This window comes from Microchirus variegatus, assembly GCF_963457635.1.
Source record: "Microchirus variegatus genome assembly, chromosome: 3".
Classification (NCBI taxonomy): domain Eukaryota; kingdom Metazoa; phylum Chordata; class Actinopteri; order Pleuronectiformes; family Soleidae; genus Microchirus; species Microchirus variegatus.
In genome coordinates this window covers 16612745-16640596 of record NC_139804.1, presented here as the reverse complement: position 1 = coordinate 16640596, position 27852 = coordinate 16612745, and the positions used below count along the sequence as shown (strand labels likewise).

The following is a 27852-nucleotide window of genomic DNA, read 5'->3' as shown; positions in this document are numbered from 1 at the left end:
AAATCCCACAATTAATTAATTATTAGTTTTTTGTGTTTTTGTATGTCCTCAAAACAAAAATGTAAAAAAACAAGTAGTGATTTTATGGGGAAATGTACACTGGAAATACTTCCTGGCAATCACAAGATAACACCAACAGAAACTATACGTTCTCGTACCACATTCAACACTTTTTGCTTGTTAATTTCCCTGTTCCCTATGAGACATGGTATTTTCAAACTGTAACTCACAACAGAAGAAGGAAAATATTCAGATAGATTAAAGGAATTAGTTGTTTTATGATTTTGCCACTTCAAAACAGTTTGATTGAATGAAAAATGCAAAAACCAAAAGAAATACATGACGTACTGTACACTAAATGTGAAGGTCCACTTTTTTCTATTAGAATGACACATGGATTGAAAAACTGCAAAACAAATTGTCATTCAATGGGTTTTTATTTAATGCCCATCCTCATCCACAGCAAAACATAATGCTTCTTAGTATTGGAAGTCTGGGAAACTCACTCCTTATGACCCTGACCTCTGAATCCTTAAAGTCTAGTTAAGGTTTTATGACATGTTGTATTCGGTAATACTGACACATAGTCAAGCTCGAGACATGGATTTTAGCAGCTTAACAAGAGGTTCGTTTAATAAAATGTTCACCAATGATATCTTTATCATATGTACACCATTTTATCCACCATGACACAGCCTTTTCTGACAGGAAACTGAAGTTTGTGCCACTTAGTAAAGTACTCACTTCCCACACCAAAGTCCATAGAGAAAATCAATGATTTTATATCATGGCACACAGGAGTTGTAGATCCACTGCTGCCTCCACCAATACGTTAAAAATAAGTAATTTCATGACTTCAGGGTTTCAAATCCTTTTCTTCCGATTAACTTATGTCACACAAACTTACCACACATGGCAGCACTATAGAACATCAGCTCCCAAATATCTGTAGCCAAACACTGTGATTTTCTCTGTGGTCTTTGGTGTAGAAGAGAGTTGTTTACAAATGTCAGTTTCCTTCTGGATGACACCGAATTATGTTTTCACATTATATTCCAACTGTGACTAAAATTTTAGTTGACATTAAAGCTGCTATAATGAATATTGGATATATTAATCATGTATAAACAGCAAACATATTCAGAGGATACACCACTGACTTTAGCAAATGTCAAAGATATTAAGCCAGCTCTTTGTTAAGTGGCTAAAGTCCAGTTTTACTTGTGTCCCTGCTGGTAGTTTTCAATGAGAGGGAGACCTTATGTCTTAAATGTCGCATGTGGTGTTAGATCATTAGGATTTGCAGATGAACAGGAGATTACAGCAGCACCACTTGAACCACCAGATAAGTGAACAGGCTACTGACCAGAACCACTGAGCTATGAACCCGAATGGCCATATTCTCAGCACGTGTGGTAGCTTCGACTACATTTTGACCCTGGCAATGCCTCTGATCAGTGCCCACACAGGCGGCGTAGGCCATGGCATGGGCGACATAGTTCTGCTCATTGACACCCTGGAAAATGTGAGCCATGGGTCCACGGGCCAGCACTGCTACATCCTCTCCACTGTGGGTGGCCGACTCTGTGGGCACTGCAGCCAGCTGGACGTAGTCTTTAGTTTCTGCAAGACACCAAATTATGTTTTTCACATTATATTCCAGCTGCTATGATGAATATTTTATATGTTAATCATGTATAAAATAATTGACCTATTCATTATATGAACACAAACAAAAACAATCATTCTTATGACTTTAAATTGCCATAGAACTGTATACCTGCATTGAGATTTGTACGTTTTTTTTGCGGTAAATGCAGCTTTAAATGAACTATTATTACTATTATTGGAGTAAGACAAGATTACCGTGACGTGCCCGATTATGATTTCACCTTCAGCCACAGTACGTAACTTTGGTGATTTTTGTGTTGATGTTATTCTGCCTCTGTTCTGTCAGGCAATACTATCAGACCACTATCTGAGGAGGCATTTTTGGTTCATGACACAAATCATGATATCTTTTCAGTCTTTCACAAACTACAGCATATACATCCAACCCCTGCCATTGGCCATTTTGTCAAAGCTCCACCACCAAAACACTGGAGGTAGAGGAGTGAAATTTGACTCCGCTTTCTTTGCCTGTATGCCTATAATGGTCTATTCTTTGGGCCATTCATCCTCTAGATATATGAATATATTTATAAGATATAAATGAAATATTCATAGTAAAATGTGTCTATACTGTATGCACAGTCTATTACAAATACATGATGTTTGTGTATGTATATGGACACACTGGAGTACATGTCATATTTGTTTTTACCTCATATATATATATATAATATAGATAAATTCACTGTATACACATATTTTACACACTGTACCTTTACAGTGTGTTGAACTGGCCTGGGATGAAGAGATACTGAGTGTGTCTTACTTGTGTTGACATTGCGGAGATCAGGGCGCGAGCCATTGATGAGTTTGTGTCCGGGTCCGTTACCGTACATCAGGATGGTGTAAGGCTGTATGTCTGTTGACCACAGCGGGGATTTACCTGAAGGAGAGCCCATCAAAAATATTGTCTTATTTGAGCTATCGTTACATGCAGACACCACACACACACACACACACACACACACACACACACACACACACACACACACTACACACACCGATACAGAGACACAGGTCTCTGGGGCTGCAAAAGGTCTAGAGAAGGTTGAGTATCTCAGCGCTTCTCCCAGATGAGCCATTAGCCTCCTGAGTCTCCACACTGATGAAGAGCTCTGAGTTTCACAAGCACATTAATCACTGCTTCCCCTCTGGGAGGAGGAAGAGGAAGAAGGAGGAACGAGAGGGAGGAGGAGGACAGGACAGGACAGAAAAGAGTGAGCAGAAAGACAATAACAGCAGGAGGATTACATAAATGCACAATCAATACAGCCTGGAAAATAGGATGAATTTGTGGGCATGAATTTTTAAACGTCCTTTTCGGTTAAACTTGTCATTATGATGTTTAAACTGATTCCACAGTGTAATGGTAACAGAACTCATGCTCACATTAGCCTTACACAACCAGTGGGGCTGTAACGATACACAAACTCACGATTCGATTTGTATCACCATTTTTGACCCACGATTCGATACATTCCACGATTTTTTTACATTTTTTAAAACATTTTATTTAAAACATTTAATTATATAAGAACTGCATTCCTGCATTTAATAACAAATGTTTTGGAACACTGTGAACAGATTTGAACATAAATAAATAAATAACCAAAGATTTCTCTCTTTTCTGGAACAAAATAATACTGTGGAAAAGTACAAAGTAAATCATTGGTGTCAAACTCTGGCCCGCCGTGTAATTTCATTTGGCCCTTGAGGCAATATCAAATTAACATTAGAGCTGGCCCGCCGGTATTATACAGCGACACTGCCGCTGCCTCAGCTCCGCACCCAAGCTGCTCAATTGCTCTCCATGTTCGGCAGCCCTTATCTATGTGAGCAACTTTTCTCCACAATGAAGATGACGAAAACGTCTCACAGGATACGTCTGACTGATGAACACCTTCGTTCGATAATGAAGGTTGCCTCAGCTCAAAGCCTGAACCCCAACATTAATGAACTAGCATCCAAGAAAAGATGCCAGGTATCTGTCTTGGGCACATCAGATTAGATCAGTGTGTCGCAAACTGAGCAGTAAAAAGGCCTGAATGGTTGATTTATTCATTGTTATTTTATTTTCAAATTTATTAGCTTGTGGAAAAAGTTAATGTTGATATTTACCTCAGAAAGCTGCAAATAGAAAAGAGGCATTAAATGTTTTATTTAAATTTTATTTAATATGCCATTGATGTTTTTTAGTTTGTTTTTCAAAGTGGATTTTGCACTTTTAAGTTATATAAGCGTTGCTTGTTCCATATTCAGTGTTAAAGCAAATCAGTGTAGCAAACTGAGCAATAATTAACGTTTTATTCATGCACTTTCTCTTGCTACTTCAAGGCTTGAATGTTTGATTCATTCATTATTGTTATTTTATTTTCAAATGTATTATTAGCCTGTGGAAAAAGTTTATTTTGATATTTCCCTCAGAAGGCTGCAAATAGAAAAGAGGCATTCAATTTTTATCCATCCATTATCTACCGCTTATCCTGTATTTAGGGTGCATTCAATTTTTATTTAAATTTTATTTGATATGCCATTGATATTTTTTAATTATTATTATTATTATTTGAAACTCGATTTTGCATGTCACTATAAAGTTATATAAGCCTTGCTTGTTCAATATTCAATGCAAAACTTGTTTGGGTCCCTATTAAAAGGTTAATTTGTTCAACCTTGGCCCGCGGCTTTGTTCAGTTTTAAATTTTGGCCCACTCTGTATTTGAGTTTGACACCCCTGAAGTAAATGATCAGACTGGGATTTGTCCCCAAAGCATGCTGGGAAGTGTAGTTCTTCATGAGAAGCAGTTTTGTTCCGGTGGAAATAACTTGTTTTGATAAACAGCAAAGGTAGACAGCATTTCCGCTTGTATTTCTTGAAAGTCAGTTGTTGTTTTGCTCTTATTTTGGGGCTGGATCCGTGAATCTTGTTCATAGAGTAATAAAAAATGGTACCGTTAGAATCTGTGAATTCTCTTAGACATGGTTTTATGACGCTTTTGTCGCTGCGTCTGACGCTGCCCCCGGTAGCGGGGAAATCTAGGGTTGCCACCCGTCTCTGTGCGCGTGCTGCTGTCACGGTTGCCGAGCAACAGACGCCACACATCGGTGCTGCTCACAGTTAACTAAAGACATCAGCTCATCTGATTAATCGGTTTTTCCCTTAATTACAACTAAACTAAAGCTCTTCTACAAAAATATTGAGACCACGGAGTGAAAACAATGAAAAGTGCGCTGTTAAGAGTTGTTAACACTAAGATCTACTTGGATCCCCTGCACGACTGTACTCGATCCTCGTCATAAAGATTATTATTGGATGTAAAGATAAAACGGCGTGTAGAGAAATAATCCAGTCTGTGCTGAAAGCGCAGAGCGCAGCAGAGAGAGAGAGAAACCACAGTGCAGGTGCGGTGCGCAGAAAAAAAGGCCCGTCTGCACCAGATGAGGGGGCGCACTCTATATTATAAAATACTATAATTGCAATGCCTTGAACTTAGTGAGGTAAGCACACACAGTCCCTGCTATAACACAATTAGAAGAAAAAAAACAATGGTACAGAATTAGCACAATAACTTATTTCGGTTTTTCGTTTCGGCCAACTGTTTCCTGATTTTCGGTGCATCCCTTGTTATATTGCTCTTGCCAATAAAGACATTTCTTATTCATGTGTTCCCCCAGCTGCTTCCCAAAGTAGATGTTTTCTGTAATACAGAGTTCTGTAATGTTTTGAGTTACTTGGCCTTACTTCATGAGTCATCATAATGGTCCTTCAAAAAGCCTCAGAATGCCCCATTTTTACCTCAAATTTTCAAATGCTCAACACCAACCCGCCTCCGCTCCCTCGCCATGTACTCTCCATAGTGAGATTTTACTAGAAAAAACCCAGACACCCTTACAACACACGTGCCTAGATGTCCTACATTAGTCGGCTCCGTGGTGGTCATGGCCCCGAGGAGCCGCGGTGGGGCGTCCCTTATTTTCATTTCTGAAAGGTGGCAACCCTAGGAACATCAGTAAAGAAGAGATTAACGCGATTAAAAAATTGTGTTAATTTGACACCCCTTATAAAAATAAGTTTGGTAGCACTAACAGCTCATATCATGTGGCTGACTGGAAAAATAACTGGGAGTTAGAAAGGGCATTTCACGATTCTGTTTTCTCAGATCGCGAGACAGGTTCGTGGCTCTGAGTATCGCGATTTCGATTTTGATACACATATCGTTACAGCCCTAACAACCAGGCTTTCACTATGTTATTATCTTGGAATCCCATGGGACAAGGTTTTTGTGGAAAGATAATTCACATTTCCTAAAAAACATATTTGATGTGCATCCACTGTGCCACAAAACCGACAACCTGTCTTTATAGAAGAACTGTGCCCACCACTCAAGGTTATCCACACACTGAACAGTATTCAGATGGATATCTCAGCATTTGAGCAATTTGCACAGCTCAATAACATTCAGTTGAACTCGACAGAGATTTCGGCCTAAATTATTCTCTGATCCCATCCCCTGTATATATCTTATAGTACAGTGTTGTACTTCAGAAGACAGCCAATTAATAATTTTACCCCTTCATATTAGACTCTGTGAATGAGATTATCCCATTTTCTCTGCTTTTATAGACTTCACCACTCAAAGTGCGTTACAATATAGTTTCAGCACATCTGTCCTCACAAGTCACTTCTTAAAGCAGAACAATGCTCCTAATTTAACATCTTATGACTCATTGTGATGGTTAAATGTCTTGTTGTGGGGAGATTGGGGGCTGTCTCCACTGCCCCTATTGTCTGTTAACAGAAAACGAGCCTCAGAGGAATGCAGGGAATATTCCTCAGAATCAGGAGGTCTCATGAAGTCTCGGGTCTTGGAAGAAACACAATTTGCTTCATGGCACTACACATGCATACACCCAAGCCAGGCACTGGCTATAGGATCAAGGCAGCAATAGTGCTATTTTAGACGTTCATCGTGGCAGACATTGTGAAAAAGAAGCAGAGAAAACCGTTGTCGGGTGAAGAGGAAATGACCGAGCGAGGGGCCACACATGAATAAACATTGGCCCTGCTTTTTTTCAAATGTATTGAATTGAAAAAAACGGATGCCAGTCAGAATGGACATGGCTCCGCAGCTTGAATTCAAGGAATATGTTGAAAACAAATGCACATGGTCAGTAGAGGGGTAGGGAGGAGGGTGTGTCAGCTGTGTGTTGTTATATCAGTGAGGAAAAAAACAATAGAAAATCGATGGATGGATTTTACGGTGGTGTCATAAAAATATGTACTCAGTAACTGTAGAAGAGTTCCTTAGAGAAAAGGGCAAAAAACTGAGGCTGTGACAACAAATACTATCAGGTGAGAAAAGACTAATCGAAGTGAACTTAGAATCATGTAAGTCAGAGAGGGGCATCAGTGTTGAAAATGAGACAGGTAGAGGCAGGAGAAAAGCAAGGGACTGAAATAGAAAGGCAGGGGACAGAAAGGCTGCTGGCTGTATTTGTTCACACAGGCTGTAATTGCAGGGGAAAGAGAGCAGGGGAAATGTCAAGCTCCTGGTGACAGAGGCACACTGGAGCACCAGCAGAAATCTCTCACACACATGCACACGCACGCACACACATGCACACGCACACACACACACGCACACTCACACACAGGTACAAAATGCCACCTCAATGTGTCTAGTGTCATGGCATACAAACACACCTGCAGGGGGGAACAGCTAGATGGAGCAAACACTGTGGACTTTTTTTCCCCCTCTCTCAAAGGAGGGACCGTGTCATCTAATGCATGAAAATATATTCATACTAAACTGCAGAGGAAAGGAATTAAAGTCATAAGTTCATAATTACCCAGAATGCTTTGTCCTCGGAAGGGGAATCCATTGAGGCTAAGAGTGTGGGAGTGGTCAGCCATCACTACAGTGAGAGTTTCATGCTCTTTGGTGAGTTCAAGGCCTTTGGCGACGGCGTAGTCCAAGGCAACCGCCTCATGAAGGGCCATGAACGCTCGACCATCATGATGAGCCTGGTCAATACGGCCACCTGACCAAAGGGGGAGGAGTTAGAGGAGATGACTGAAGAAATGATGGCTGTTAGTTCAGGTAGGGGTAGGTCCAGTGTGTAATAATCAGTGACATCTAATGGTGAGACGACAAATTGCAACAAACGTCCCTTTTCCTAAGTGTCGGAGAACTACAGTGGCCTTCACATATCACAAAGGATTAAGCTTAAGCTTCATCTTCATAATGCAAAACACACACCTGGCTAGTTTGTCAGTTGAAGTTGCTGTAGCGCAATGTGGTGGACTTCATTAAAGGTCCAGTGTATACACTTTTTTTGTAAATTATTTTAATTTGGCAGAAATTGAAAATAAAATGTTTAAACTTCAATTTAATTTTTGTTTTTCATTTGCACAGAAATACCCTTTCACATTTATATAAGGACCTCTGGGTCAGCGCTACAAAGGATGCCACCATGTTTTTACAGGAACCAACTCAATATATTTTAAGTTTTGATGCTAACTGGAGGCTACGTTCTCCACAATACTTGGAAGGGAAGAGTGAGGTGAGGAATATTCAGCTGCAACATGCAACCTCACCAATAAATGATGCTGCATTTCGCACACTGTACATTTTTAGCACAACCATTGCAGACACTACATATTGAAGTCCTTTTCTCTTCAAAAACTAAAAGCTTTTAATTTTATATTAATACATTCCTACATATGACACACTGGACCAAGTATTTTATTTTGTGTAACAGTTTAATTCAACCAGATATGAGTGAATATTTTCTCTGTGTAATTACGCAGACACAACAAGAAGGATTTAAATCTTAAGACTATCATTCTGGCATGCTTAATACCACATTCAATTCTATTCCATTCCAATATATTATCTAACTCCAACCTGAAGCATGCACATGGGATATGCATAACTTCATGAACATGGATGATTATATTTTCTCAGACAGTAGTGGACATCTGCAGATTTGCAGACACAAGCATGAATCTGCCATTATCATAACTCACTATTGACTTGTATATTCTCATTTATATACTTATACATTGCATGATGCAAGGCTTGACCTGGACTATATAGTTTTTATAAAGAAAATGTTCATTTTTAGTGAAATGTAATAAGCTATCAGTTATGTACTGTTTTAAAAAACACATCTACTATGTTTGAAATTTGCACACAGCCCATGTGAGGTAAATCTCCCTGACCAGTGATAAAATACACTGCATTTCCCTCACTTATTTCAGATAGTGAGGAAAAATATAAAATATTGGAGCAAATTCTAAATTGGGAAAGAAGTTCTTCACTATATAGTTTTACTTTAGCAGAGTCTTTTGGAGCACCTATCCTCTTCATCAGTTATACTGGAACATGAAGGGAGCTGCTGTTAATAAGTGGTGGTCTTGGTGAGCTGATTGGGTGCCATATGTCTGCTACTATTTATACTCTTGCCTGTTATTTTAAAGCCATTGTGAAGAAGGCACGCAGTCGCATTACAGAGTCCCCAGGCATGTGCCACGGAGTGAAGAAGAAATGAGGCGAGAGGTGGCCGAGTGGAACAAAAATCACGTCAGCCAACCACACTACACACACACACACGCACTGCGGCAAGCCTCACTGAGCTGCACTCAGAATCAATGTCAATTCAGCAGCTCTTCTGCAAGTACACACTGTTCTCTACTGCCATATATTCTGGAACTTGTGCATGTCGATGATGCTCACCATGACACCTTCTCAATGTTTGTTTCTGGAGCATTGGACAATAAGGTTAGGAATCATGAAGTTATCTTGTCCACATAGTGTCACCTGTTGATTGTGTGTATAAATTGGTGGTGTCTATTAATTATAGGGGAGCGTTTGTGTGAGTTCTCTGCACGTGTATGTGGATTTTCTCGGGGTTCTCTGGTTTCCTCCCTCAGTCCAAAAACAGGCAAATTTGGGCATTAGGCAAATTGGATACTTGGACACAGTGAGTGTGAGACTGGATGGTCGTTTGTCTCTATGCAGCAACCTATTCAAGGTGTACCCTGCCTTTTGTTGTATTTTTGTAATTACAATTGCCTATTTGACTTTTATTGTTCATGTACTTGGCAATCCCTGCATGTTTTTTGCATGTTGAAACAAAGACAATTGTTGTTGTTTTATTATTATTATTATTATTATTATTATTATTATTATTATTAAGTGGTAGAGATGGAGTTGCAGTTGCTGTTTGCTTACCCCATTTGGAACATGCCAGAGAAAGACATTGTTATTGAGGCCAAGAAGTGCATCAGACTTCAGTCATAGACGCCAGGACAAATAATTTTACTATATGAGTTTATGTGTGTGTGCAGCTGTTTATTAAAGTCTCTTCAGCTTGTCTGTCTGCACTGAACCGGCAGCAAGACCTGCTACAGTATGGTATTGATTTCCTAAGTCCGACAAATGTCCATGGCTCTGCACGTGTCTGTTCGGTTGGCCACAGACTCAAAGCCACTCCACTATTACCAACCATTTGCCTGATAAAGGCACTGAAATGTTGCGTATAAATGTATATGCCGTAGTCCACAATAGACAAATCAAGCATCTTTTGAGTTTTGATGTAAGTGAAGGCTACATGGGTAGTTTCAACACACCTGGAAGGGGGGGAGTGAGGGAACTTCAGCTGCATCATACATGTTCGCCAATAAATGCTGCTAAATTGTACACACTGTACCTTTAAAGCCCAATCATTGCCTGAATACACATTAAAGACTTATTCTATTCTATTCTATAGTCTGTAATTTGATAATGAGGCCATTTTATGTCAGCAAACCGTCACTTACAAAATTACAGTACTGTGTAAAAGTGTAAGCCCACCATTAGATGTGTTGTTTTAGCAATGCTGTAAAGACCGGACAGTATAATTTTAAGAAAATACTGGAAATGTGTATGCAGATTTAAAATACCGTATTTTTCCGAAAAAATACAGACTGTTTTTAGTGTCACGTATTTAGTGTGACCTTACACTTGAGAACAACAGCATGACCCCTGACTGTTTTAAACCTGGAGTGGTTGCTAATCTATGTGACCAACTTTCAGTTACACCATTCCAATCCAAATGCCAAATGGTCCCTGCATTTGTCAGACATAAAAAAACAACAAAGCTGGTGGTGACTTTTGCACAGTACTGTATATATTTGCAACATCAGCCTCTGTGGTTATTACTGGGTCAGTGATTCAATTGATCCACCTGGAGCTTTTTTCCACAGAACCTCAATATACCATCCAATTATCCAATCTTTGATAATTGGTTGTGTGTTGTCCTCACCCTCTACTAGCAGAAAGAAGCCATTAGGATTCTTCTGGAGAATGCGGATGGCCTTTTCTGTGGTCTCAACAATGGAGGGGTCCATGCTCGGGTCCCTTTCCATCTCGAAGCGCAGATCACCAGGTTCAAACAGAGCTGGGGGATGAGATGCATAAAAAAACAAAAAAACAGTGTAAGAGCCAAGGCTTTGTGTGAAACTACAGTAAATCCATTTCATCTGCCCACAGTGGAGGAGCAGCTAAAAGGAAAGTCCTGTCCTCCCACCACTAGTGCTATTTCCAGCTCACACCAGAAACTGTATGATGACTGAATCTGTACATCTCCGCCACACCACAACAAAACACAAAGAACAACCTGACTTTGCTAACGTGATACATGAAAATGACCGTTCACTTCCCGCCTGGTAATGGTCGACCAAATTAGACACTGTAGCTGGGGAAAATATTGGAGAGCTGAACTGCTGGATTTGGTGGAAACCAAAAAAAATGTTTGCCGCATGACTGCTGTATATACTTAAATAAGCATTGACAACTGTAAACCCTAGTGGTAATGGCATATTTTTTTATGTGTAGTTGTAGGTACATAGACATAATAGTCAGCTGATTGTGCTCTGTGCATCCCACCACACATGGATGCTCACAATCACTGAAAACATTGCTGCTGGACATGAAGTAAAGCTATTTAACTACTTAACAAAATGCTTACCTAACAAAATGTATATCTACTGTATTTAAAGATCCCATGAGATGCTGCTTTTTGCAGATGAGGACGACAAAGACTACAGAGAATTCACTAATTCACAACTTTGTGGACTGGTCCCTGCATGCGGAACCGCCTCCAGATCATTGTGGGAAAAAGTAAGGAACTAGTGGTGGATTTCCACAAGAGACTAAGACACTCTCCTCCAACAATGAACATACAGGACATGGACATCGAGATGGTAACAAGTACCTGGGTGTTCACATAAACAATAAACTGGAGTGGTCTGATCATGCTACTGTGCTTTATAGGAAGGGTCAGAGCAGACTCTACCTGTTGAGGAGACTAAGGTCTTTTGGAGTGCAGGGAGAACTCCTTAAGACCTTCTATGACTCACTAGTGGCATCAGCCATCTTTTTTTGTAGTGGTCTGCTGGGGCAGCGGTATCACAGCTACGGATAGGAACAGGCTGGACAGACTGATTAAAAAAGCCAGCTCTGTTCGTGGATGACCCAGTGCATGTGGTGGGAGAGAGCAGAATGGCTACCGAGCTATCATTTCTGATGGACAATCTCAGCTCCTTCAGTAACAGACTGAAACATTCTAAATGTCTGAAAGAGCGTTATCGCAGGTCGTTCCTCCCATACATAATCAGTGCAATATACATACACTACCAGTCAAAAGTTTGGACAAACCTTCTCATTTAAATGTTTTTTCTTTATTTTCATGACTATTTACATTGTAGATTCTCACTGAAGGCATCAGAACTATGAATGAACACATGGAATTATGTAGTAAACAAAAAAGTGCAAAATAACTCTAAATATGTTTCATATTGTAGATTCCTCAAAGTAGCCACCCTTTGCTTTGATTACTGCTTTCCACGCTTGGCATTCTCTCAATGAACTTCATGAGGTAGTCACCTGAAAGGTGTTCCAATAGTCTTGATATAGTCCCATAGATGCTGATCATTTGTAGGCTATCCTTCACTCTGTGGTGTGTCCAAACTTATGACTGGTAGTGTATATCATTTCCTATGCTCAACCATTGTTTATAATGTAAATTATACATTCTATTTGAACTTTTTTTTATAGTCTTAGTGTTTATATCTTTTTTGGTAATGTATGTTTATTATTCATTATCTTTACTGTATTTACTGCTGTAAAAATGTAAATTTCCCCACTGCAGGACAAATAAAGGTCTATATTATCTTATCTTACCGAGGACAAACCCTCTGGAGACCCATATTGTCAGCCAAAATATAACCCTTATGAGGCCCACATGGACCACAAAAAATGAGTTCAATACCTCTATTGTATATGATAAGGACTCCAAAGTGAGTAGAAAATTATGATTACAGACATTAACATCATCACAGATAGGTGGTGGTTGACACATGCAAATGAATATCTATAAATTGCAAGGAGTGAGTGTTTACAAGAAGTAGAGCACACAAGCTGTTTTTGGCTTCTGGGAATTTCTGTGAATGAACTTCTACGAATGTATTTAGAAACCTTGAAAACATTATGTAGGTCAGGAAAACATGAATAGTCTATTCAGACTATGAGTAAACCAAGGACACTACATCTTTTCTTATCTCTTTGAGAGCAAGGACAGAAATACATCATGGATGATGTAAACCGCAGTTGAGAAAAATGTTGTGGCTAACAAGGAAATGGAAAAAATGAAAAGAAACTCACCCATCAGGTAATCAGTTTTTTCTGGGTCAACAGCATCAAAATCTGTTTTATTCCACACATAGTGGGCTACCTGTTTAACACACAAGACAACACATTGTCACACTGAGTGGGAGGAAAAAGCAAAACCTGAATTCATTTCTGGTCACAGAATAACTCTGACCACCATGTATTGATTTTCTATTGTTTTCTAAGTGTTTTCATGCGTGTAACATAACAACTTGGATTCATATACATCACTATTTTAGAAACCTAAGGCTACTGTCTATCTATGTGTGTTGTGATCACAGCTCCTCCAGTCTTTGTTTTCAAAAGCTGTTCTCAGTGTGCAACCAATGGTTCTCAGCAGCATTATAAACAGGATTCTGGCCTATTCATATCAAGCTTGCCTTCCAAAACATCATCTCTGAGCAGAACAGATTTTAAACTTTGTGACAAACTTTTGTTTTTGGCTAGGAGATGTATTTTAAAACAGTGGAAAAGTGACAAACCTCCAACTGTCACACAATGGTACCAAGAAACGTATAAAGTTTTACCATTAGAAAGACTTACTGCACGAATGAAAGGGGATGATAATTTATTTGAGGGAACATGGTCAGCCTTTCTGAGGTACTTGCCCTCGCCCCTCCGGGACACTGTAAATAGGGGAAGATATGCTTTAAACTGGAATACTTCCTCTGGATGATTTGTTGTTATATTTGTTATTTCTAGTACCTAGATCTCCCCTCCTCGGCTTTTGCTTTGATCTTACTTGACTATCTACGGGTATATATAATTTTGTTGCAATGATGGTTTTATATTTTAAATTGAATTTTATTGTTTTTGTTATCATTTCATTTACTCATTTATTTTTCTTAACAAGTTCCACCCTGTTTTTGTCTTGTGCACTTGTATAATTTATGTTTTCACTCCCACTATACTTGGATGAGAGAAGGCACAGTATGCGTATAGGGTGACGAATGCAACAGTAGGGGGTGACGGTGGGACTTTTTTTTTTTTTTTTTTCTTTCTTTAACATTTATATGTGTGTTTATATGTATGTATTATGTATATATATGTATAGATTTTATTTTATTTATTATTATTTTAAACTATTATTATTGTTTTATTTTATCATTATTTTTGGGGTAAAGACAGTCATGAGCTACCTGAAATTATTTTGGCTTGGATGGTTTGTTTTCCTTCCTGTCTTGATATTTTTGTGAATATAGAGAGCACTTGTACTTTGGTTATGTTCAATTTTGTTAAAAATAAAAAAAAGTATTTAAAAAACAAAAAAAACAAACAAACTTTGTGTTTGAATTTAGGTTGTTTTATCGCTGTGAATCACTCCTAGTTCGAGTGTGGCGATCTCACATTCCAGAGCTTGTGTTGTTGTTTTTTTGTGTGTGTGTGAGTGTGCAGTGCGAAATTAAAGCATGATTGTCATCAAAGCAGTCATCATCAAAGCTTTGTTTGACAAAGGAAGCCAAGGAGAACAGGACAATAATTGTCTGTGGCTGAACATCAAGGACAGTGAAAGCACAGGTACTGCTGATGTGTGGACTGTTAGCATTTTAAGCTAGCAATCTTTATGCTAACGTGTTAGCAGACTTCATTGTCACAAAAACAACAAACAGATGATTATTCAGAAGCTGAAAGAGAGCAGGACACACACAGTAGTTGTCTGAGATGATGACGTGACACCAGCACCGCGCTATAGTTTTATGGGTGAGTTTTTATATACGTAATGTTAGTGTTCAGTCACATACAGGGACGTTTTTTCTTGTTATTGTTTCACTAGCTCCAGCACAAACGTGCTGAAGTGCTTGAATCATGTGTGAATGACACAGCTTTGTGTGTGAAGTATTGACTGTGATGCTAATGCTTTGAGTTGTGAGTTAGGACATTATCAGCTCATTCAGTAACAGACCACACTACACCACAGAGCCACTTCAATGTATTTCATTAGTGTCTGATTTGATATTAGAAATATGTGTCTTTGATCCTTCTCTCTTAAGTATATATAGTATATTTTGTTTTCATGTAACAACAGAAACAAATGATGGAAATACAGTGGTATCCGTGGTATGGTAGATGTGTAAATGTGATGATTCTGTCTCTTGGCAAAAGATATCAGATTTACATGTGTTTGACATTGTTGGAAAGCTTAGAAATCACACTTTCGGAATCTGTAAATAACTCCAAATGTCCCGAAGTAGACTTGTGACCGGTTTTACCATGGCTGGACACATATGCGTACTATGGCTTTAAAGGGGTCATAGTATATCCTATTTCTCCAAGTTAAACTAGTTCCCTGGTGTCTGTGACATGCTTTGGTCAAAATACCATAAGGCTGAAGCACCACAGCAGTTCAATCCTGCCAAAACAGCCCTGTTCAGAACGCTCTCTTTAGTAGTATCGCTACTATTTCTACTAAAAACTTAACTTAAGGGACAAAATGACATCAGACACAGAGGTTACTGGGAGCTAACAGCAGTTAGCATGATCATTTGCAGGCTCTAGCAGGCACATTGCCGTCATAACATGTATAAACTAGACAGATAAATCCTGGAAGTTTGTGTAGGACTCTGTGCTGCACTGTGGAGCCAAGAATAGAATTTTGCGGACTTCCGGTTTTTGGATACAATTGCCCTCGCCAGCACTCTCGCATATTTTACAGACAAAGCGGAGCTCTGAGCGACAACAATTCCAGGAATTTAGCACATTGTGACGTCCCAGTGAGTGCGGAAGTCAACATCACGTGTTTTATCTCCTGTACAGACTGAGGAGGACCACAAAAACATGAGTCTTTAAATGATTAAAAAGTTGATTTTGCATAATATGTCCCTTTTAAGGGCTCTTAAAGACTTCACACCTTGTTTCCTTCTATTAGCCATTACTATTTTGTAACTTCACTTTCCCATGACTCAGTGAAGTAGTTCTCTAGATGTACTTTTGTTATTTTTCTTTTAAAAATGTTGCATTGCTGGTCACTCTGCCTGGTTAAAAAGAGCTACCTTTCCCATTTTCATCTTCTTCCACTCATTGATGAGATTGAGTCCATCCTTCCTCTTGCCTCGAGATAAGAAATCTCTGGGATATTCTGGGTCCTTGGTGCCTCTGGGCGTCATGTACTTTCTGCCACCACCGATGATCACCTGGAAACATAATGACAGACATAATATGCTTCAGTGAAGATGTTGAAAATAATGTGAATTTGTATATTGAGGCAAAGAAACTCACATCAATGTCAGTATTTTTGAGAAGCTGGGAGGAGATGTCAGTGCAGCCGTCCCTCTTGGCAGCATCAGGCATGTCAGCGTCACTGTACCACATCCTGCTGACACTGTGGGCATAGCTGGCAGCTGGAGTAGCGTGTTGCACCCGTGTGGTTGTGACAATACCGACAGACTTACCTACAAGATCAATGTGTTTCACAGTTAATATACAGCAGAATTGTATAAGTCTGTATGCGCAGAACATTAAAAGTATGGGTAAATATTCATATAATTTAGGATTAAAGGGGGGATATGTCAGAAATGACTATGATGTGTCATCAGATATTAAGGAAACATAAATTGACAAGAGGACAGTACAGTATAAAAATTATATGTAAACTAGGTTACACACTACAAGGCCATTTTTAATGTCCAACAATCATAAGCAACTGATATAAATGAAATACAGTAGCCAGTAAATAGGCTGGCTGTATTAAAACCAGGTTATATAAAACCAGGTTAAACAGTGTTAAAGCTGAAGGTTATGGCCTTGATATGTTATTATCAACACTATCAAGTGTTGTCCCACAGTTTGAAAAAAAACAAAAAAAACATGCAATGTTTCTCTCTTGTTTGGCACACATTGGCTTCCGTCAGTCTGCTCCAGAGCAGCTGTGGCTACAGACATAGCTTACCAGTGAGAACATGTTAATGAATAATGGGTAATTTGTACGCGCTTTGGGTGTTTAAAAAACCGCTATAGAAATGCAATGAATAATCATAATAATAATAATATATGTGATTCTATAGATCACTTCTCTATTTACAATACAATATCATACAATATAATAGATATTGAGATTATTATCATAACCCCGGTTCTTTGAGTAGTTTCCTCCCACAGGGAGGCTGTGTGTATTTTGAATTTGAATGTAGTAACCGTTTTTGGCCACATTCTTACATATAGCACCTTTAATATAGTAGGTAGTATAGTATAATAAGAGTATAATAGTTGTTTTGTGTGTTTTCTTCTGTGAGGAGAACCATTTGAGGGGTTTGCTAAAAGAACCATTTATTACAGTGATAAATATGCGTTTTTATGGCAACAAAGGGACTCCCAACTTTGGTCAAAGATAAATTCACTGAACTAAGGATACACTCAGGGTCAGGGCCGTGTCATGCTGTGTTTGTATGTGTTATGCGGTATCCATGATTGTTGATAGCAGAGTAACATGATAAGAGTCATGTTGTCCTGCTGTAGAACCTGTTGCAATTCCACTGATTGTTGGCAAAGTTATGCATTATGTATACATAGTGTGTGTTCTCAAATTCTAGTCTAGTCAAAACATATTATATCCTATGCCCTTTTTTTGACACGTAGCATTACCGGCATCTTTGGCCCATTTCAGAATCGATGTGACCTCCTTGCCCTTCTGAGTCTTGCAGGCTCCATTGCGTGCAGCTGCACTCACTCCGATGGTGTTGAAGTTGGTTTTCACTCCACACAGATAAGCTGTACCTGTGGCTGCACTGTCAGGAATCTGGAAGTCCACACTATAGGTCTGCACACACACACAGACACACACAGTGTGTAAATAAAATTCACAGCATATAAGCTCAAACACTAATGCTCCCACTAACAGTTCAGCTCCATTTGAATACAAAAAAAAATTATAAGAGAAAACTAGAAAATTACACAGCAAAATGTTGATCATGTCTGCTTCTTGTCGCCAATTTTTTGGGCAAAGTGGTATTTTTGTGGAATCAACTTTTGAAAGAGAACGACTCATAAGCCCCTCCCCCTCCCTGATTCCCCCTCCCCGTTCCCCCATCCCCTTCCAAACATTTGTTCGACTGTTTCCCATATATGTGTGTGTGGAAATTATTCGCAGTGTTTTGCAATTTTTGTTGCCATGGTTACTCGAAATATCATAGCACACAAATTCCGATCAAACCGCAGATTTTGAAATAGGATGTGTGTGGGATTTGGGTAAACGTTTGGCAGAGGAGGAATATCAAGAAGCGGAAGAAAGCAGTTAAGTAACAATAGATGCTTGCTCTGCAATGCATTCTAGTGAGAAATATGTGTGTGTGTGTGTGTGTGTGTGTGTGTGTGTGCGTGCGTGCGTGCGTGCGTGCGTGCGTGCGTGCGTGCGTGCGTGCGTGCGTGCCTGCGTGTGTGTGTGTGCGCACATACTTTAACCAATCCCACATTAGGGAATGTATCCATGGTCATCACAGTCTCTTCTCCTGTCTGGTTCTGCAGTTGACCCTTGAGAATACGCGCTGCTGTGAAGGTTGTGATCCCCATTCCTGACACACGCGACAAGACAAATACAATGTTGTCACATTTTATAATTCTCTCTCTCACACTTTATTTTTGTGAAACTGGGACAGGGAACAGTGTGGACAGGAGTACAGATTCCTGATTTTGATTCTCTGGATTCACCTATCAGCAAGGAAATTACTGTGTTGTGTAATTTACCATCTCCGAGGAAGAACAGGATGTTTTTGGCAACATTGGTATTGAGCTTCCTGTCCAAAGCTTCCTGCAGCGTCTTCCGTGCCTGTGTCCTCCAGAACTCTGGGTTCTCCTCTTCAACTGATCAAACAAATAAATCGGCAGGGAAATTGTCTATTGACCCTTTAAAGTTTTGGTTCAGGTGAAAAGTGGAGGTACTGAAAGCAGTATAAGCGGTTCACCATGAGCACCACCATGTTCTAGTTCATTCATCGCTAAAGAATAAAGGTAAAGATCCACAGATGGGTTGAAGGTTTTTTTTTTTTTGCACAAAAGTACATTTACAATGAATTGATTGATTGATATCTTTATTTCGACCATGCAAACGACAGTGCAAAAAAAAAAAAAAACAATAATAATAAATAAATAAGATAAAACAATAATACAATAAGTGAACAGAAAAAATGTATACACAACATCCCACAAGCAACGCAGTTTACATGAGCGAAAAGGAGTAGGAAGAAGTATAAACTTATCTAATCCTACCCCTATAATTTTAACTATATGTTCTAATTAAACATTTTACACATTACACATTTTAATCCAAATAGTAAGTAATCAAACACCTTGTGTGAATTATTCAATGTACCTCTGGAGAATCATTTCTTTATGTCTCTTTTTAAACATGATTACACTCGAAATGTTTTTGATTTCAGTACTCATATTATTCCACAGTTTTACTCCACAAATGGTGATACAGAAACTTTTCATTGTTGTACGAGCTCTACCAACCTTTAGATTTGATTTCTCTCTTAAATCATAACCTTGCTCTCTTTCATGAAACATTCTCTGAATATTTATTGGTAGCAGATAGTTCCTTGCTTTATATAATACTTGGACTGTTTTATGCTCCACCAAATCAAACAATTTTAGAGTTTTAGATTTCCAAAATAAGTCATTTAACTGGCTATATAACTGGCTACTACTGGTTGCATTGCTTTCACAACAAATGTTTGCATATTTACAGTAAAGTACTGGGAAAAAAAACAATTTAGATTCTACGGTAGCAGTTCATTTATTTATGAAGAGACTGATTCATCTAAAACATTACAGACTAATTGTATAATTAAAGGGAAATTAAATATGTATATATATTATTTTGATGTATTGGGTTTTCGTCACCACATCAAGTTTGTGTAAACATTTGAATTGTGAATGATTTATCAGACATTCAAAATATTAGCTGTTACAGTAACAAAGGTTATATTATCTAAATACAAGCTTGCTATTGTTCCATTTTTTATTGTTAATAGAGTCACAATAGTTGATAGTATTGACAGAGGAAGAGAGTCGGTTGACGGGTAATGAGTGGAAGCAGTTGTGTCAGTTATTACAGAGAGAGAGAGAGATCAAAAGATATAAAGAGAGTATGAATGTGTTTTAAGTCATACAATTTAAGAAGATCTGAGTGTGTTTTCTTTGAAGTTATAAGAAAAATCAAGAACAAAGAAGCAGCTGGAGATTCATAACTTCATGATCTTTTAAGCTTGAGACAGAGCACATAGCACAGCAAAGATAAATACTTTTCTCCCTTACCTTTGGCATTGGATGATGAAAATGCCACCAGCAGAAAGAGAACCAAGATGGCTCCTCTAGTCGACTCCATGGCCAGATTCAGAATGGAGACTCGCTCCTGTCCTTCCACCACCATACATCACCTGATAATCGTTTTTAATCAAATGTAATAAATGCATATCAGCCCAATAGAGAAGATTGGCAAGTCTTTGACCTCTGATCTCATGTTGTGGGTAGAATGGGACATAAAATAGTGAGGGGGAAAGGGAATAAAAATAAGTGCAGTAAATGCAGCTAAAAAAGAAAAGAAAAAAGATGAAGAAGATATTCAAAAGAGTTTTGATATGTTTTACTAGATTTAATAAATAAGTAATTCAGATATAATCAAAATATAAGAAATTAATTATTAACAGGAGTTCAAGCTTTAAAGATATCACTCCAAAGATAGTGTTTATTTGGGGCTTTCTTTATGACACTGCACCAAAGAACGAGTGACAGTGAATGTACAGTTAATGCCTTAATGGAAGGTGTAAGGGTTTCAGATAATGCTGTGACAGATAATGCAGTGGGAGATAGTTATTATATAAGAGGCAAAGTCCACAGGGACGGAGGTGGACACACGTTTGCACAGCATTTGTAGTGAAGGCACTCATAGTCTTAAAGGGGAAGTATGTAGTTTCTGGTGACATCTAGAGGAGAGGCTGATTTACAACACAAAAACTGCTCCTCTGCTCACCCCCTCCCTTCCCTGAGTGCTACGGTGGCCTCTGCCGATCAAATGCCCTCCTCATCATCTGTGGCCGTATCAACCATGGATGTCACCCTTCTCATCGTCAGGGTTTGAAAGTGTGGTAAACCTTCATCTGTTAAAACATTTCTGTAAACAGGACATAAAACAAAAGGACATACAGTGTTCAGAGAACTATAGCTGTAAAATAACACCAAACGGTAACAAATGAAAAGGTCAAATTACACGTTGTTTACAGCATTGGTTCTCTAAGTGCGGCCCGGGGGCCAATGGCGGCCCGCAGAAACATTTCTGGCGGCCCACAATGAATTACAGTTGATAGTTTTAATCCAGGAGCTACTAAGCTTGTTAAATGTTTATTGGACATTACTGGTTACAGACCAATAAGTGTAAACAAAAATACTGGGTATTGACCTGGTTTCTATATGGTGAATTTTAGTGTATTATTGGGTTATAAGCTGGTAATAAGCAGGTAGCTACAGCCCACAATTACTAGCTATTTACCCAGTAAATATATGGTAACAGAAATGTGTTACTTGGTATTAACCTGTAATTAGAAGGTAAGAACAATGGCCAAAACACTGGGTAATTACCCAGTAAATTATACAGCGTTATTATATTAACACATATTACTTAACCCTAAACTGTAGAACTGCAATCTGGTCATTAAAATGATTACAAATGGGATTTCTTTGTTTTTTTTTTTTCATTTGGTGGCCCTCAGTCCAATGTTGGGTTCCTAAATTGGCCCTCAGGTATCAAAACTTTGAGAACCCCTGGTTTAAAAGATCCAGAGCCCATTGCAACTCAAGAACCTGACAGAACATAATGCATGGTGTGTTGATGCAGAAGAAGATGATGGAGATGATACAGCTGAAATCACAACAGGAAAACCAGCAGGTAAATCAAAAAGCAAACCAACAGGCAATGAGGAATCAAGAAAAAATGATAAAATACAGAAATTAGGCACACTTTTAACTTTTAAAATGTCAATTGCTAAAAACAAAACAAAACATGGGAATCAATCAGGCCTGTTGAAGGAACCAAAAAATTAAAGCCTTGGAGTCACAAAATGTGTGATGAATTCAGCAAGAAGAATACTTTCTGTGTGCTGGCCTTCAAAGATCAATGTGAAGTGAGCATGCAGCAGGAAAAGGAATTGCCCATATAAGCACTTACAAGCTGTAGGTGCATATATGTCAAAGTCTGAAGTAATTGTGAACCATGAAGATGCATTTTGTCAATCGCAGACAACTTGCAGGCAGCTCTCCTTTTTCTGCTGTTTTTCGACATGCATGTGATGATGCAAAGGAGAAGATTGATGCAGAACAGTCCTCAGAACAGCCATCAGATGACAACCTCTATTAACATCCTGGCATTGTTAAAAGTCCTACTGGATTATAACATGCCCACATTCCCATTGTGGAGTGGAATCATGTTGGGAGATCGGACACAACCTGCTGTTGACATAAACAAGCAAAACAACTGCGACCTGAGACTTTCATCCGAATCATGTACAGTTCCCTACAGGATAGATACACTGAACATATAATGAAACACAACGTGCCAGATTGTCTCATTACAAAGCCTCAGACCTTCATGGATCTAAAAGTGTCTAAAAGAGGAGACATGGGCCAAAAAGGATCAACCAGAAGTGAAAGTTGGACAGTCCAAATACTACACTGCTCCAGACAAAAATGCCAGTAATAACACAGAAGAGGGTGAAAAAGAAGAGCAAAGGCTGTAAATCAAACAAGGCCCGAGACCCTTCCTCCAACCCTGAAAGAATTCAAGAAAAGGCAACAGAACGCCAGCTCCTCCATAATTAAACTCCAAATAATGGCTGTATCAACCCCATTGGTAAATTATATGAAAACTGACCAATAACGTATACTGCAAAACCTAATATCCTTAATATCTCACATTTTAGGTGAACTTTGACCACTATGATAGCATTGTCAGATGTGTGAATGTACACCAAAGCCACTGGAAGTTTGTAGTGAGTAATACACCTAGACAACTATAAGATTGGAAGAAAATCTATTTAAATGTTGATGTATGCGTCTAACAACACTTTCTATAATGAAAAGTACTTGCATGCACCATCCAGCCAGATATTTGTGGTTGATCCAGTTGATGCATACAGTGACCTTAAGGACTCAAGAGAGGCAGCTAAGTGTTTCCGGTGTGACATATTTAATATTCCATTAATTGTTTTCACAGACACAGGCAACATTTCTAGCAGTGCCCCTGATTGCAGCACTCTGACAAACACTTTAAAACTAATACATTATTTCAAATAATGACATTGAGAAAATAAATATATGACCTTTTTACAAACAATAACAGTGGCCCTATTTTGTGACCATATTTCAGAACGGGAAGAAGGAATTGGTCAACTATACCCTGGAAACCTGCCAAGATTGCGTGTTGTTTGTCAGGTGAGAAACATTTTTTTATAAAGTTGAAATGTTCTGCTCTTGTGTCCTTGGGGGGAATTTCTTAAATATTGAACCATGGCAGAGCTTTATCAAAGCCTGTCAGTCTTTAGTTTAAAATAATCTGTACAGAGCATAAGAAAAATAACCAATTCTGAATTGTGCTTTTTTACCACTCAGATGGCTGGAAAAACTATTGAGGCATTCCCTGCAATCCCAGAGGGATTTAATATTAATCCATCTCATCAAAAAAAATGAACAGCAGAGAAGACAGATGGCTGAGGACATACTTCTTGTTTCAGGTACTTTACCAATAGTATTGATCAAATAAATATTCCATGTTGTTATACAGTAATTGACAAATGTCTGTTGAGAAAAATAACATCTCCCGTTTAATAATGTTGTTTATTGTAACCTGTAGTCATACGTGTGTCCAAGGACATTTGAAGGAAAGCCAGGGTTTGACAATGCAGGCCTTTTTAGATAAGTGCAACCTTGCAGCTCTCAGTGAGACTGAACGTAAGGAGTTTGGTTCAGATATAACAGTGAAATACATCTGAGACTATTAAGTTAATAAAATATGGAAAAAACACCAGGCCCCGATGGACACAGCAACAAATTTTACAAAAATGTAACACTATAATTTCCCATGGTATTTTCCCATTTGCACACAACGAGCAGACCCTACCACGGACTATGGCAGAGTCGACTATCACATTGATTCCCAAAAAGATAAGATCTGGAGGCAGGATCTTGTAGATCAACTTCTCGCTTAAATACAGATCAGAAAATTCTAGCCAAGACTCTGGCTAGTAGACTCAGTCTTGTGATCGGTAAACTTGTGCACCCAGACCAAACCGGATTCATGCCTAAATGACACTCATTTTACAATTTGAGGCACCGCTTTGATGTTATTTACTCCCTCAACATATCAAAGGAAGCTTACAATCATCGCACTAGATGCAGCAAAAACCTGTTTGCAGTCCTGGAAGAATTTCTAAGGTTCAAACTTCATTTCATGGATAAAGCACTTATATACCAAGTGCAAGAATACTGACCAATCAAACACTATCTTCAAAGTTTTACTTATATTATTTGTGTTGGCCATAGAGCCACTTGCGGAGTGCATCAGGTGGTCACATCCAGGCATATATCCAGCACTGTCTGTGCTCATCTGTAGAATTAGATCTGACCAGTAGAGGGCAGCGCATCATAATAACTAATGCAAATAAATGACATGTTTTTAATGTTTTACCTTATTAAACTCACTTTTTCAACTAATAACGTATTACTTTTGTACTATTTTAATAACTTATTTACTAAATTAACGTTAAAGGCAGCACAAGCAGAGCTGGATGCTGTGAAGAGTTTCTCCAAGACTTGATTAATCCATGTTTCAACTGTAAAGGACAAGAAGTACAATCACACAAAATATGAACGAAGATTTTACTTTTTTTTCAGGAAAACAAACTTTTCAGCAAAATATACCAACTGGGTGAGCTGTGAACATCATAATGTTGTCTATATAGGCATCTTGAACAAAGTCAAAGTCAAAGTCAGCTTTATTGTCAATTCTTCATATGTACCAGACATACAAGGAATCGAGAAGACGTTTCTCATTCGCCTGCGGTGAAACAGTTGAAGTGCACAGGCACACAGATGGACAGACATTCCTAATACTGAACTAAAAAAAAAACTAAATTTAAACATGTGAAATATAAAATATACACCAAATAAAAATAAAAATACAAAAGTGCAAAAAGTGCAAAAAAGAAAAAGAAAAAGGCAGTGGCAGTCGAAAGATTATAGAGGTATGTTATGTGCTGTAGATGTAAATTTGTAACTAGCAGTCAGAAGAAAAATATAACAGTATAAACAGTGTGATATATAGTATGTAAATAAATAAGAATAACCGCCAGAAAAGTATAAACATTATAAACAGTGTGGTAAATAAGTCAAATAACAACCAGTGGGGGGGGGGGAGAGAATTTAGCTTCCTGACAGCTTGGTGGATGAATGTTTTTGTGAGTCTGGTGGAGCGGGCACGGAGGCTCCTGTACCTTCTTCCAGACGGCAGGAGGGTGAACAGACTGTGAGCAGGGTGACTGCCATCGCTCATAATCGAGATGGCTTTTTATGGGTGAGGCGGGTGGAGTACATGTCCACCAATGATTCTTCCAGCTGTCAAGTCAAGTCAAGTTTATTTATAAAGCACATTTAAAAACAACCTAAGTTGAGCCAAAGTGCTGCACAGTTATTTGAACACAATACAACCACACACAACACGACAACAAATAAAAACAATAAAGGAATAGTAAGAGCTTAGTTTAAGACAAAAACTAAAATTAGAATTAAAAACAAATAAAATAAAAGTAAAAATAAAATAGGAAAGCCAAGGATTCTCGTCTAGCTGGGACTGAACGCCAGGGTAAAAAGATAGGTTTTTAGTAGTGTTTTAAAGTGCTCAACAGACTGTGCAGCTCTAACCTGGAAAGGTAGGCTGTTCCACAGCTTGGGGGCCGCCACTGAGAAGGCTCTGTCCCCACGAGTAGAGAGTCTGGACCAAGGTACTGCCAGAAGCAGCTGGTTTGTTGACCTAAGTGCTCTGGAGGTACTGTGAGGCTGTACGAGCTCTGATAAGTACGATGGTACCAGACCATTCAAACACTTAAAAACAATTAATAAAACCTTGAACTGGATCCTAAAATGAACAGGCAGCCAGTGCAAAGATGCAAGGACAGGACTGATATGATCACGCCGTTTCTTTCCAGTCAGCAGGCGGGCGGCTGCGTTTTGGACCACCTGTAAACGGCGCAGTGCTGACTGGTCGAGACCAACAAACAAAGAGTTGCAGTAGTCTAACCGTGAAGTAATAAAAGTGTGAATGACTTTCTCGAGATCATTCCTGGGGAGATAAGCCTTTACTTTTGCTAATAATCTTAGCTGGAAGAAGCTTGTTTTCACAACGGAGCTGATCTGTTTCTCGAACCTAAAGTCACTGTCCAAAATAACGCCAAGGTTCCTTGCATATGGGTGACAGTAAGGCTTCAGGGTGCCTATGGCACTGTCATAGCCATCTAAGAGGTTTTGTTGTCCGAATAAAATAATCTCAGTTTTATTTTTGTTCATGGAGAGAAAATTCACCTCCATCCAAGATTTAATGTCATTGAGGCAGTCTAATAAGACCTGGACAGAGGCTTGGTCATTTATTTTTAAGGGCATATAGATTTGTGCATCATCTGCAAAGCAATGGAATGAGACATTGTACTTTCTAAATATGGGTCCCAATGGCAACATACATATTGAAAAGAGGAGGGGGCCCAAAATGGAGCCCTGAGGCACCCCACAGCTCAGGGGGGAAGTGGCTGAGGTATACTGGCCCAGCTGGACAGAGAAGCTTCTGTCAGAGAGATATGACTGAAACCACTTAAGCACAGTACCCTTAATGCCCACACAGGTGTTTAAGCGAGACAGGAGGATGTTATGGTCCACTGTGTCAAAGGCAGCTGTCAGATCCAGAAGGACCAGGACCACAGAGTTCCCAGCGTCAACTGATAAAAGAAGGTCATTTAAAATCCTTAAAAGTGCCGTTTCAGTACTATGGCGTGACTTAAAACCAGACTGGAACTTCTCGGAAATGTCATTTAGGTCAATAAAAGACTGCAGCTGTTCGTTAACCACCTTCTCCAAAACCTTAGAAAGAAAGGGAAGCTTGGAGATGGGCCTAAAGTTGGATAAGACTGTGGGGTCAAGATTGTGTTTTTTGATGAGGGGCTGGACCACAGCATGTTTTTTTAATGCAGCTGGGACACATCCAGACATCAAAGACGAATTTATCAGATCTGTAACATAAGGCCCGATAGTATTGAAAACATCCTTAAAAAGACGGGGTGGGATGTTGTCAAGAGGACAGTGAGCAGCTCTGAGGTGCTGGACAATGTCAGCTAAAGCTGAAAGAGACACTTGCTCAAATACGTCAAAAGGTACAATATGTAGTATTTATGGGTTTATATAACCCAAAATCCACTTTTTTATACATATTATGTGCTCCTGCATT

General features: G+C 38.9%; 1 protein-coding gene across 1 annotated transcript; it reads right to left on the bottom strand.

Annotated features, from left to right (window-relative positions):
* Nucleotides 1-1318: 1318 nt before the first annotated feature.
* On the bottom strand, nucleotides 1319-20700 carry alp3 (alkaline phosphatase 3; the record flags this gene model as incomplete). Its single annotated transcript, XM_083886860.1, has 11 exons — nucleotides 1319-1623; nucleotides 2438-2554; nucleotides 7519-7710; nucleotides 10978-11112; nucleotides 13377-13446; nucleotides 16373-16513; nucleotides 16599-16771; nucleotides 17961-18135; nucleotides 18771-18886; nucleotides 19059-19175; nucleotides 20631-20700. 11 exons carry the CDS (start codon nucleotides 20698-20700, stop codon nucleotides 1319-1321), a joined length of 1611 nt encoding a protein of 536 aa, XP_083742986.1.
* Between the last annotated feature and the right edge of the window lie 7152 nt (nucleotides 20701-27852).